Raw genomic sequence first — 13,639 nt, forward strand, 5'->3', positions numbered from 1 at the left:
TTGGAACTACTTCCTCCATCTGCTCAGACTTTATTCATGATTCCCCTCCAAGAGCGTCAAAGCGAAGCGCTGCGGTAGTGTCAGTTGATGGAGCTGAAACTGTGTCCTCAAACCATCCACTCTGGAGGACGCAAGCAACCTCTGACCTAGACGTGTAGTTTAATGAGAACCCGCAGGGTGATATCTGTGTGTGTTCACTTAGACTGGAGCACATGCCAATTAAGTGCCAATGCTGTGTGTGGAATCGGTCTCAAGACGAGGATGCTGGACTGCGTTAGAAGTGACAGAAAATCAGTTGACCTGAAGTACTGCGAAGAGGTTTGTGCGTTTACTTACAGACCCTTTAAACTGCTGTATATTCTGGGCCTAGAAAATGTAACTAGAGCTGCTTTTCCAGAAGAAAACAGTGTTAAATCATTAGTTCACTTCAGAATTAAAATTTCCTGATAATTTACTCACCCCCATGCCATCCAAGATGTTTATGTCTTTCTTTCTTCAGTTGAAAAGAAATTAAGGTTTTTTGAGGAAAACATTCCAGGATTTTTCTCCATATAGTGGACTTTAACGACTACCAATGAAGGTCCAAATGTCAGTTTCAGTGCAGCTTCAAAGAGCTCTACACGATCCCAGACGAGGAATAAGGGTCTTGTCTAGTGAAACGATCGGTCATTTTCTAAAAAAAATGTATATACTTTTTAACCACAAATGCTCATCTTGCACTAGCTCTGCGATGCGCCATGCATTACATAGTCACGTTAGAAAGGTCACACGTGACGTAGGTGGAAGTACCGCGGGGTAGGGCGAAAATCGTCCGACATCTTTGTTTTACCTTTTTTTTTTTTTTTTGTAAAGGCCATTTGACTTGTAGACAATGTAGACACTAGATCGGTACTTCCGCCTACATGATTACATGCGTGGCACATCGGAGAGCTAGTGCAAGACGAGCATTTGTGGTTAAACAGTATATATATATATATTTTTTTTTTAATAAAATGACCGATCGTTTCACTAGATAAGACTTTTATTCCTCAGCGGGGATCGTGTAGAGCTCTTTGAAGCTGCACTGAAACTGACATTTGGACCTTTCAACCCATTGAATGCCAGTGAAGTCCACTATCCTGGAAGTCCAGAAATCCTGGAATGTTTTCCTCAAAAACCTTAATTTCTGAAGAAAGAAAGACATAAACACCTTGGATGACATGGGGGTGAGTAAATTATCAGGAAATTTTAATTCTGAAGTGAACTAATCCTTTAAAGTTTTGGGTTTTACACTTTGATTCTGTGAAAATGAAATGCTGCATCAGCACCTCTTTGCCATTCTCATGACACTTAAAGTGTGTCTAATTTTAAGTGCACAAAAATAAATGCACAATGTTACACAGTGTTGCATTATTACAATAATATGAGGACTGTTGGTTATATTTGAATTATTTATCTAAGTGTGTGTGTTTGGGGTCAGTAAGATTTTTTTTTTTGTAAGCCTCTCACCAAGGGTGCATTTATTTGATAAAAAAAAATATTTTTTTTCCTTTTGAATATATTTTGAATATATAATGTAATTTATTCCTGTGATGGAAAGCTGAATTTTCAGCATCATTTCTCCAGGCTTCAGTGTCACATGATCCTTCAGAAATCATACTGATTTGCTGCTCAAGCAAACATTTCTTATCAGTGTTGAAACAGTTGTGCTGCTTAATGTTGCTGTGGAAACATTTATTATTTTGTAACATTATAAAGGTCTTTACTGTCACTTTTATCAATTTAATGCATCCTTGCTTAAGAAAAGTATTCATTCAAAAAAAAAAAGCGAGAAGTCATATGCACATCATATTAACCCTGTAACCCAGTTTTCAACCAGCCCACTTTGTATCAGAGTTAAAAACCTTTCAAGTGTAAAACACAACTACCCATAATTAAAAAAAGAAAAAAAAAAAGAAAGAAAGAAATGAGAGCTTAGACTTTTTTAATATCTCAGTTGTTTCTACTAAACAGAAATGTGATTAAACATAGAGTATATATGTATACTTCTGCTTCTCAGATGCTTTTTTCATGAATGCTAAAGAATCAATGTGTCTTATTTCCTTGCACAGCTGCGCTTAGAGAAGAAATGGCAGATGAATGCTTCCTGCACAGTGGAGTGTCCAATCAACTGCCAGCTCTCTGATTGGTCAGCATGGTCAGACTGCTCCCAGACCTGTGGCCTTGAAGGTAAAGCCAAAGAATGGAGAAATGCACGCCTCTTTGCTGCCCGCATACCCACATCTACAGTCAAACCAAAAATTATTCAGACATTTTTGATATTTTTGATATATTTTTACTAGTGGGTGCAGGACACTATAGTTCATTTATGTAAGTGAGGATATCAAAATAAACTTTGACATATTATACCCAAAAATTCTTCATACAGTGGACTATCAGTATAATTGATAAAAATTTAGGACCAAAAATTATTCAGACACTTTGACCTGACCATGTTTTGCTTAAGTTTTATCTGACATAATTAAGATTTTTTTCTGACACGGTTTAACTCTGAGATCTTGTCATATTTTATTACCATTTTTTTAAACCATAGTGAATAAACTCTATTAATGAATGAAATGAAAGGTGTCTGAATAAATTTTGGTTTGTATATTTTAATATATTTAAACTGTAATTTATTCCTGTGATGGCAAAGCTGAATTTCTTAATTGTCACATGATCCTTCAGAAATCATGAAAATCATGAATCAATGAAAGTTCAAAAGAACTTTTTATACATTATAATGTTTAGTAACATTATAAATGTTGTTACTGTCACTTTTGATCAATTTAGTGCATCCTTGCTGAATAAAAGTGTTAATTTGTTATAAAAAACAAATCTTACCGACCCCTAAATTATGAATAATAGTGTACAATATATTGGAAAACACGTGAAAATAAAAAGCTCCAAGCAAATTTCCTGATTTAAATGCAACTTTTAAACTCAGTGATCTTGGCATTGCTAGTGTCATGCATAACTGTTTGTGACTAGGTATGCATGTAGGCTGTAACATTGTGCATGCAAAGAGAGAACAAAAAGATAGCATAGGAGAAGGGAGCTAGAACTCTGAAATACGAGATGAAATGATGGACTGTTAAACTGAAAAAAAGATGGAAGCAGCTCTAGATAGAAAATGACAGTCGGCCTGCCAAACACTTCCAAGATAAGGTAGAAAAAGAAGAGCGAGAGAGAAGGCGGCGCATTGTGTGCAGTTTTATGCTAAACACGTGTGGGATGAGCTAGCGAGTTATCTGAGACAGCCGTGTCTTGAGCTGGAAACTGAAAGATGAGTGTGTGTGTGTAGAGATGTGTGTATGCAGGCAGCTCATGAAATCTGTCAAAAACAGGTTCAGGTCATATTTCACTCCAAAATAAAAGTTTTTTGACTTTATTTTCATTCTCATAAGGATGCATTAAATTGATCAAATGTGACAGTAAACACTGTTCTTTTGAACTTACAATTTATCAAAGGATCCTGAAAAAAATCTATCATGGTTCCCACAAAAATATGAAGCAGCACAACTATTTTCAACATTAATAATGGCATCAAATCAGCATATTAGAATGATTTCTGAAGGATCATGTGACACTGAACACTGGATTAATGATGCTGAAAATTCATCTTTGATATCACAGAAATATATTACATTTTAAAATATATTGCAATCGAAAACAGTTCTTTTAAAATTGCAATAATATTTCGCGTTGCTACTGTTTTTACTGCATTTTAAAATAAATAAATGCAGCTTTGGTGAGCATAAGAGACTTTTACTGACCCTAACCCTTTGCACTGTAGTGTAAGTAAAAAATCTCTTTTAAATGCATTGCATAATATATAAATATGAAGTATTGATAATACATTCTAAATACAATCCCATTATCGTTTTTTACTCTAATACAGAACAATTATTTTTGGGCGAACTATTCCTTTAAATGGTCTTGTTCTCTGTGGAACCGAAGCTCAAACTCATTTCTCTGTCGCGTGTCTTAATTCTTCAGGGAAGATGTGGCGGAGACGGACTGTGGTTCAGGCGTCTCAAGGGGACGGCAGGCCGTGTCCGTCTCAGATGGAGCAGTGGAAACCGTGTCCTGTGCGACCCTGCTACAGATGGCAGTACGGCCCGTGGTCAGAGTGCCGTGTTGAGGTTTCTCATTTCATCTTTTTATATTGCATTCTCTTATTGATCAAATGGCTGAATGTAAGTTCACAGATCAGAGTTCATCAAACTTGAACTTAAGCACTGCAAGAAGAAACTTTTTCACAGAATCGCAAGTACATTCAAAGAAGTCTTTCTGCTCAAGTTTGGTGAACTCGGACTCTTGAAGGTTCTAGGTCAAGTTTATTTTTCACAATCCATGTTTTTCATAGTTTTTGTCACTGGAAATGTTTTCAAAAGACATGTGAAACTATCCACACTAAGGTACACAAAAGTACAATCGATTCAATAGACTGTACATACTCTACCGTTCCAGAGTTTGGTGTCGGTTGTAGAGTTGTCAAAAGTACCGACTTTCATACCAAGTCGGTACTGAAATAAAAATGTGATGCTTTGAGCACTGTTGAGCGGATTCGTAAACACCTCTGATTGGCCAATGTGTTTACGTGCTCATCGGATATGTCTGTGATTGGCTACAATGAACGAAGTCGGTATTTTTGACAACTCTAGTCGGTTGGATTTTTTTATGTTTTTTGAAAGAATTCCCTTATGTTCACCAAGACTGCATTTCATTGTATTTATCTACTGTCAAAACAGTAATATTGTGAAATATTATTACAATTTAACAAACTTTTTTTCTATTTGAATTTTTTTATATATTTTTCTGCTGCATTTTGATAGCATGATCCTCCAGAAATCATTCTAATATGCTGATTTGCTGCTTAAGAAACAAGTATTATTATTATTATCAGTGTTGCTTAATCTTTTTGGAAAGCGTGATACTTTTTTCAGGAATCTTTGAATAGACAGTTCAACAGAACAACATTTATTTGAAATAAAAATCTTTTGTTACATTATAAATGGTGTCCTTTTTGCACAATTTAATGCATTGTTGAATAAAATTTTTAGTTATTTTTACTTTTGAATGGTAGTGTTTATCTCTTACTATGGGAGCTTGATTTCGCCATGAAATAAAAAATATCAAAAAGCTAATTTCGATATATCTCGCAATTCTGACTTTATATCATGCAATTCTGACTTTATAACTCACACTTGCGAGAGAAAAAAAGTCAGAATTTTGAATTAAAAAGTCGCAATTACCATTTTTATTTTTTTTATTTAGTGGCGGAAACAAGCTTCCATACTTCACAGCATTCTGAAAGTTTATAATCTAATCTGTTGCTCTTTGTTCTTTTTTTTTCTGCTGAGCTCCATTGTTACTCATGAAAATCAAACAATTTAGTGTTTATTGAACCATATTGTACAACGGAGCAATAGTTGAAGCTAAACACTTCAATCGCCCAGTGGCATGCACTCTGAATACATTAACGACCCTCACTGGAACTCGCTCTTCCAGCACCTTGTTTTCCAGTCTCGCCGTCAACCGTCGTCTTCTCTTCTGTTATTCTCTCTGATCCTCCTCCATTTCAATCCCCCTTTTGATCTTTGGATTTAGGAAGTGTTTATGACTGCTCAGCGCTCACATCTCAAACCTCTGTGTGTGTATGTGTGTTGTAGGAGGTGGTGTGCGGGGTGGGCCTGCGTTTCCGGAACCTGTCGTGCTTTGTATCAGACGGCTCCAGTGATGGGAAGAGCAGCATTGTAGAGGAAGATCTCTGTGCTGGATTGGAGCAGGCCGTCGACGGAGATAAGAAGATTGTTCTGGAGGAGACCTGCACCTTACCCTGCCCTGGTAACAGATTAAATTCACACAGGACTGTTGATTTATGAGTGTTGTCATTGCATGCAAACTGTTATTGGGACAAACTATCTTCAGCAGCAAAAAAAAAAAAAAAATACTGTGATTAAAACAACCCTGCAAGCCAAGCATAGCATGACATCAGTACAGATTTTTTTGTTTCATTCTGATTTTAAATGGCAAATGGCATTGAGATTTGAAAATCACCCTTTTAAGCCATCTTATAATTGACAAAAAAAGTATATAATTTCAAAATTGTATATATATATATGTATATATATATACACACACAAACACACTGTTTTTATTTGTTTTGTTTTTTTGTAAAATATTAGCAAATAATTTTAGTATATAATATATAAATAAATGTTATATAAATATTTAAATCAGAACATGTTCAATAAATATTTGTAGTAATTTATATACTACAAAATCTATATACATGTATATTAATATTATATATATAGAACATAAACAACTAAAAAATATATTATTTCATTTTTTTTACCTGTATGTCCAACCCTAATCTCCATTTACACATACTGATATGATGTTAAAACCTCTCTATTTACTTTATTTTATTTTATTTTATTTTCTGTTATTTTATCAAAATCAATATTAAATTATTTTTAATATTTGCATTAAAAATTATTGCAGTGTCTTAAAACATTTCCATAAACATGCAAACCCTGCCTAATTTAGTTGAAAATAACTGGTTAAAAAATAAATAAATTCAGTAAACTCCTTCAAAAAATAAAAATAAATTCCTTCACTGCTTTCAGTGTAGTTATGTAATTTGGGTGTTTTTGTTTGTTTGTTTGTTTTTTGTTTGTTTTGTTTTATTAGATGTAATATAAAAGTTTTGGTTTAGGTTTGATGCTGACACCCTGTTTGAGATCTTCATTGTTTTTGTGTCACATAAATGTGTTTTAAATCTATATAATCTGATAATTAGATAATTAAAATATGTCATCTAAAAATAATATCCCTTTAAATAGCTTTAATATAGTTTTTTAATATGTTATAATATAGCTAACTTTCTTAAACAGGTTGTAAATATTGGCTATATTTGAACTACTTTAAATTTTAAGTGAATTGTTGCATGTCTAATCATAGTTTCACAGCTTCCCCAACACTTCCGCTGTTATCAGGTTGTGTTGAGTTGGTTAGTGGACAGCTACTATAGACAACTCTCCTGTTGATCTGTTCAGGTGACTGTTACCTGATGGAGTGGTCCGACTGGAGCCAGTGTCAGAGAGTGTGTGTGAAGGGTCAGCGTTTGGACTTCACTCCGGTTCAGGTCCGCTCACGTGCCGTCATCGCGCAAGAACCGGAAAACATCGCTCAGTGTCCGGATCAGGAGTGGCAGTCCCGCCCCTGCAGCAGTGAGACACGCTCCTCCTCTCTCGTTTGCATAAAGACACGGCTTTGCTTTGATTTCATTCCACATGGATGATTGCTAGAATAAACACCTCTCACATCACCTGATTTAACAAGTATTTTACATGAAATGCAGTTGGATGTCTATGGCTTGATTCATTACAACAGTGATTGAAAAGTGAACTGAGACCAAAATAAGTGCCAGGAATAGTGTGAATGCAATGGGAATTGGGCTCTTTTTCAGCTGGCTCACATTTTGTTCCAATTTAACCCTGTAAAGATTGACATATTAAATAACAAGAAGAAATGTTTACATTTTGAATTGGAACAGTTTGAGATTATTTAGATAAAATATTAAAAAATAAATAAATAAATAAAAATCATCAAGCATATAGTATTATGTACTGTAGTAAGAATATGGAGTTCACACTTGAGGAGGAAAAAAACACCTCAGTTTTATTCATAGGCCCAAAAAAATATGCAGTTTGGTGCAGAAGCTGATCTTTATATGTAGTAAATAGTAAGTAAATTCTAATGAATGAGATCTTTATGACAGTATAACAGTCTACTTTAATAAAATGCATATAAATATCAGTCGGCACTCTATATATCTGCCAATAATGTCTTAGTAAAATGATATTTAATTGGGGGGTTTTTTTTGTGATCAAAGCTCTGCAGTTTTTATTGTGTGGGCAAATCAGATAATGCAGTTTAGTACAATGACTGAGAGATGAACAAATAAACGTCCCATATTTGACACTCATATTTTAATATGATTTTTCTAAAATATTATGTATGGATAATCAAGTAAACCTAAGTTCATTCAGTCCAGTAAGTGTTCATCTTGAAATATTACTAATAATATAAAATTTATTCTTACATTTACTTGATAAAAATTTGCAGAGCAAAAAGACATGTGAACCTTGACCATTTTTACAATGATACTAAAAGGCCTTTTACTTGCTAAACAGTATAAATCAGACGACGGAAGGCATGTAGTAGATTGTGTGCAACAGGTTTTTTAGCAAAGTTTTGATCATCTAGAGGCCTTAGAAGTTTGCGCATCAAAAATATTAGGTTAATAATTTTGTTAAAATACTTTTAAACAGGATGCGAGTGTGACAACACCCTTAATGAGTCTCTCTACAACTGTCCAACATCTGCAGTATGTATATTTATTCTTCTGATTTCCGCATAGATGGTGAATGTTATGAGTACCAGTGGATGGGCGGTCCTCAGCTGATCTGGTGTCAGCGCTCGGATGGAATAAACGTCACAGGTGCTGTACAACACCACTTTACATCTGTCTCTTTAAGCCACATGAATGAGCAGCCAGTGAGGTTTTTACAGAGCATTTTTGGACATTTGATAATAGCTGACGCATAATGTGTCTGTGGACTTTTTTACAAGAAGTCCAACAAGGGGTTGAGCGTGTGTGAATTGCCTGAGTAATCAACAGTGTTCGGCAGCAGTATTTCAACTAATAGTGAAACTAAGTTTATCTACCGCACAGTTATTACCTCGATGATGAGAAATGTCATATAGCTTTTATGTTGCTAAACTATTTTACTGAAAGAGCAGCGCTGACAACACGTTTCTGTGCGAGTGTGTTTCCGTGCTGTATGTGTGTGCGTTTGAGTGGGAGAGAGAGGGCGGGAGAAACAGAGTATGTGCTTTCCGTACACAATAAAACGTAATTTTGGAAACTTGGAAGTAATTTGTAATTTTTATCCTTATTTATATATATATATATATATATATATATATATATAAATTTATTTGCTTGGTCAGTGTCGTTGTGGGTTTTGGTTCTTTTGTGGTTGTAGGCTGTAAGGACCTTTGAAATAACTGAAATCATTTGACGAAGTGATATGGAACTGTAATGCGGTCAAGACCTGCCTGGAACTACTTTAGCCATGCGTTACCCTGAAAATAATTGCACACTTTAGAACGTCCGTCAACCAATCAGATTCAAGCATTCAACAGCCCTGTAGTATACACTTCAATATTCCATAAAAAAATAAGAATTGTCTATTTTGATTTCATGTTGACTTAAAGTTGACTGCACGTATGTGATGTAATAGAAAATTCTACTTTGAAATGAGGTAGAGTGACGTTATAGTTACGTCTTTGGTTGGTAGATGCACATAACTTTTTTTGACGGTGTTTGATCAACTCAAATCTAGTTGTTGTCAAAAACTTGAAAAATATCTCTACCCTGTAATTTCTTCCAGGTGGATGCCCTCCAGCACTACTGCCAGGGGCGGACCAGTCATGTGATCCACTTTGTGACAAACCACAGTCATTCTGCTCAGAGGTAAGACACAAGAGGATTGTGGGATTACTGTAATTCTCAGCCTGGGTGTCTGTAACTGCAGACAGTTGCTCCAGCTGTAATTATTATAATGGACATAACAGAAAATCATAGTCATAAGCTGTACTTTTGATTTTTGGGGGTGCAGTTGATTTATATTTCTGAAACTTGCTCAATGAGCTTTTTTTTTTTTTTCTTTTACAAGTTTACAAGACCAATTTTTAATCATATTGAGTTTAGAATTAGTGGATACTGAATAATGGCTGCACAAATAATATAATACTTCCAGTTATTTGGGCTAATTTTACCCACAATCCCTTACACAAAGGAAGAGAAGAAGTGAAAGTTTGTGAATGTTTGTTGAATGTTTCCTCTATAGATGGACGATAACATTTGTTTCCCTTAGTCTATAGAGTGCTGCAGGAATGGATTTTTATAGTAGTTTATAATAGATTTTTTATATTTATAATATTTTTTAAATAATAGGTTTTTTTATAATAGGGTTTTTTTTTTTTTTTCATTAGCTTTTGGAGTATTGCAGAAAAATAAGCTCTGTGACCAACAAAACTGTATGATTTATGCACATTTTGTTCTTAAAGATAATATTCAAAAATTAACCCAACTATTATTAATTTTGAAGACTAAATATAATGTCCAGAAGTAAAAAGCTAAAATTAGGCTATAAATGAACTACACCGCAGTTTCACACCTTCAACATCACCACTGCTAAGCTTTCAACAACTCTTGCAGTCTTTACCTAAAATCTACAATTTGGAAAGTTTGACATTAGTTTGCCAGAGTGCGATTATAAACACAATGAGGCTAGTTTATCTCTTCAGCATGATGACCTTTAATGTCCCCAACAACCTCTGTAGTCACATTTAGCCACTTGTTAGCAGCCGCCTTTCACGGCATATTACTGATATATTTCATGTTGTGGAATAAAGTGTGAGAATTCAACCACAGACTTTATTTCAAGCATTTCACCAAAAACTGTTGAATTTGCAAAGATGGAACTGGAAGTGGGTTTTAGGATGCGTTCCTACAGCACTCTGTAGGTGTGAATTGGGTCAAGCTCTGAGAGGAAGCAAAAAGCATGATTATACAGTATTTGTGTACTTTTGCTGCCCCCTGCAGGAGGGCGTATGTATGTGCGAGGAGGGCTATACCGAGGTCCTGACGGCCGAGGGGATGCTGGAGCAATGTACACCCATCCCTGTGCTCGAAATCCCTACCGCAGGGGACAAAAAAGCCGATGTGAAGACCAGCCGGGCCATCAACCCCACCCTGCCCACCACGGTGCAGCCTGGCCGTGTGGGACGTACATGGTACTTGCAACCCTTTGGACCAGGTAAATGTTCAATTTCAGTTTCTTTATGTACGCTCTAAAAAATGCTGGGTTAAAAACAACCCAAGTTGTGTTGAAAATGGACAAACCCATTGATTGGGTTGTTTTAACCCAGCGGTTGGGTTAAATGTTTGCCCAGCCTGCTTGCTTAAAGTGAACCCAAAATATGTTGGAAATGAACATTTATTAATATATTCAATAAATGAACATTTATTAATCATTTTAATGAATAATAATTAAACAATAAACATTTATTAAATTCACCTTTTGATTATTATTGTTGCCTCTACAAAAATACTCTGTTAAAAACAACCCAAGTTGGGTTGAAAATGGACAAACCCAGCGATTGGGTTGTTTTAACCCAGCGGTTGGGTTAAATGTTTGCCCATTGTGCTGGGCAGTTTTATTTAACCCAACTATTTTTTTAAAATGACTATATGGCTGGCTTAAAATGAACCCAAATAGGTTGGAAATTAAAAATCAGGCACATAATTACTAGAGGCAACAATAATAATAAAAAAGTGAACATTTATTAATAAGCAATTTAATAAATGTTTATTGTTAAACCGCGGGGTTAAAACAACCCATTTGCTGGTTTTGTCCATTTTCAACCCAACTTGGGTTGTTTTTAACCCAGCATTTTTTAGAGTGTAGTAATTATGTGTCTGATTTTTAATTTCCAACCTATTTTGGGTTCATTTCCATATAGTAATTTTAAGCAATAGTTGCATTAAATAAAACTGCCCAGCACGTTTGGCAAACATTTAACCCAACCGTTGGGTTTATCCATTTTCAACCCAACTTGGGTTGTTTTTAACCCAGCATTTTTAGAGTGTAATTTTGCATTTTGCTTCTGCTAAAAAAAATAAACATTTTGCCTCTTTAGACGGAACGCTGAAGACGTGGGTGTACGGAGTGGCGGCAGGTGTTTTTGTCCTCCTGGTATTTATAGTGTCAATGATTTACCTCGCATGGTAAGAACAACGCCACTTTCCATCTGATTCGTCATTGCTCATTTTATTTTCTCATTTACTCCATGCATTCGTTTGCTTGTGTTTTTCTTTAACTCACATCCCACCATCCATGCCTCTCTCGCTGTCATGAGCAGCAGTTACTGTGCCATCCGGCGGTCGCTCGGGACGCCAGATTCTGCCAATGGTACGGTGGTATGGATGGGCCAAGACGCCCATGAACTGACGTACACCTGCCCTGAGTGCCAGCAGCCAAGTCAAGAGTCAAGAGCCAGTTAAAGGCCGGAGAAACAGGCTCCTGATCTCCTGACATCTCAGCCCCCTCTGCCTAGTGCCTCGGCCTCAGTCTGTGCCTTACGTTCTGATGCTCAAAGCATCGAGCTGCCCGGGTAGACTGCCTATCTATGGTTTATTAGATTAGAAAAAGATAAAGAAACTAACTCTGTTGCAAAACCTAGTGAGCTGCCTTGGTGCCTACTAACTAAAACAGCATTGATAATCTTAACTGAAGGATGAAGTGAAAAATAACCTCATAAGTGAGTTTTAAAATCCTAATAATCCATACTACACACATGTACTGGGTAAAATGGTCAATTTTTAAACCCAGTAAAGCTTGTAATTTATATCAATGAGATCTTTGTAACAGTATAACAGACTACTTACATAAAATGCATATAAATATCAGTTGTCACTCTATACCTGCCAATAATATGTCTTAGTAAGATGATTTTGAAATGTTAGTTTTATGATCAAAGCTCTGTAGTTTAAAACATATAATTAAATGCAATACTGAGAGATGAACAAATAAACCTTCCTCAAAAGCCTGATGGATCATATTTGATACTTTTTAACACAATTTTTCTAAAAAAAAAATAAAAAATAAATAAATAATGATGTATGGATAATCAAGTAAACCTAAGTTGCTTCAGTCCAGTAAGTGTTTATCTTGAAATATTACTAACAATATAAAAGTTAAAGTTACGTTTACTTTAAAAATCAGTAAAGATTTCACAGCAAAAAGACACGTGAACCCCGAGCTAAAGGTGGACATTTTTAAAATGATACTAAAAGGCCTTTTACTTGCTAAAGAGTATAAACTATCAATCCGCCGACAAAAGGCATGTAGTAGATTGTGTGCAACAGGTTTTTCAGCAAGGTTTTGATCGTGTTGATAATTTGCCTTAGAAGTTTGCTATATTGAATATAATACAGTAGGCTTTATAGGGTTAATTCTATTAAACTATTTTTATCAATACTTTTCAGTGTTGAATAAATTAAAAGTATATTTATAATTAACATTTCTCTCACTTTGTCCATCATCAATTAATGTTTTCTCTGATTTGTCATAATGCATTTTGGGATTGCCTTTTCTGGGTATATGTGATTCTGCCTTAGAATTATGCTCAGATTAGGTATTCCAGTAGACAGCATAATGATGTTTCCTACCTTTTGAAACAGACTTGCATCTATTATGCCTGACAATGCTGCCTATTAGGGCAATTCACTAGGTTTTGGAACGGTGACTTTTTATGATCATATGTTGCAGTAATGCTGAAAATGAATTAGGCCAATATGGTCTTTAATGAATTTAATTAAACAGCGTTATCCTGCTTGACACATAATTTTGCACCTATCAGGGCACCTGTTATATTTCATCATAAGTCATAACTGAATCATTCCTCATCATCATGATTTTTCATCATCAGTCATTGTTTTTTCATTTCATTTTTGTATCATATGCCATAAAATGCA

The 13,639-nt window shown here is 35.2% G+C and overlaps 1 protein-coding gene across 4 annotated transcripts in view; it reads left to right on the top strand.

Moving 5' to 3' along the window:
- The window catches only part of LOC127497179 (thrombospondin type-1 domain-containing protein 7A), a 139,365-nt gene that overhangs the window by 119,829 nt on the left and 5,897 nt on the right, over nt 1-13,639 (top strand). For 2 of the 4 annotated variants that reach the window (XR_007925471.1, XR_007925472.1), the window contains 10 exons: nt 203-318; nt 2,091-2,208; nt 4,018-4,163; nt 5,694-5,868; nt 7,086-7,259; nt 8,453-8,533; nt 9,489-9,571; nt 10,706-10,919; nt 11,803-11,890; nt 12,025-12,276. Coding sequence is in view for 2 of the 4 variants with exons in the window: in XM_051865478.1 (XP_051721438.1) it covers nt 203-318; nt 2,091-2,208; nt 4,018-4,163; nt 5,694-5,868; nt 7,086-7,259; nt 8,453-8,533; nt 9,489-9,571; nt 10,706-10,919; nt 11,803-11,890 (1,195 nt within the window). In the remaining 2 variants the exon portion in view is untranslated. The remainder of the gene's footprint in view (nt 1-202; nt 319-2,090; nt 2,209-4,017; nt 4,164-5,693; nt 5,869-7,085; nt 7,260-8,452; nt 8,534-9,488; nt 9,572-10,705; nt 10,920-11,802; nt 11,891-12,024; nt 12,277-13,639) is intronic. The other 2 variants (XM_051865478.1, XM_051865479.1) reach the window with 1 other exon arrangement.

This window comes from Ctenopharyngodon idella, chromosome 16 (genome assembly GCF_019924925.1).
Source record: "Ctenopharyngodon idella isolate HZGC_01 chromosome 16, HZGC01, whole genome shotgun sequence".
NCBI lineage: Eukaryota > Metazoa > Chordata > Actinopteri > Cypriniformes > Xenocyprididae > Ctenopharyngodon > Ctenopharyngodon idella.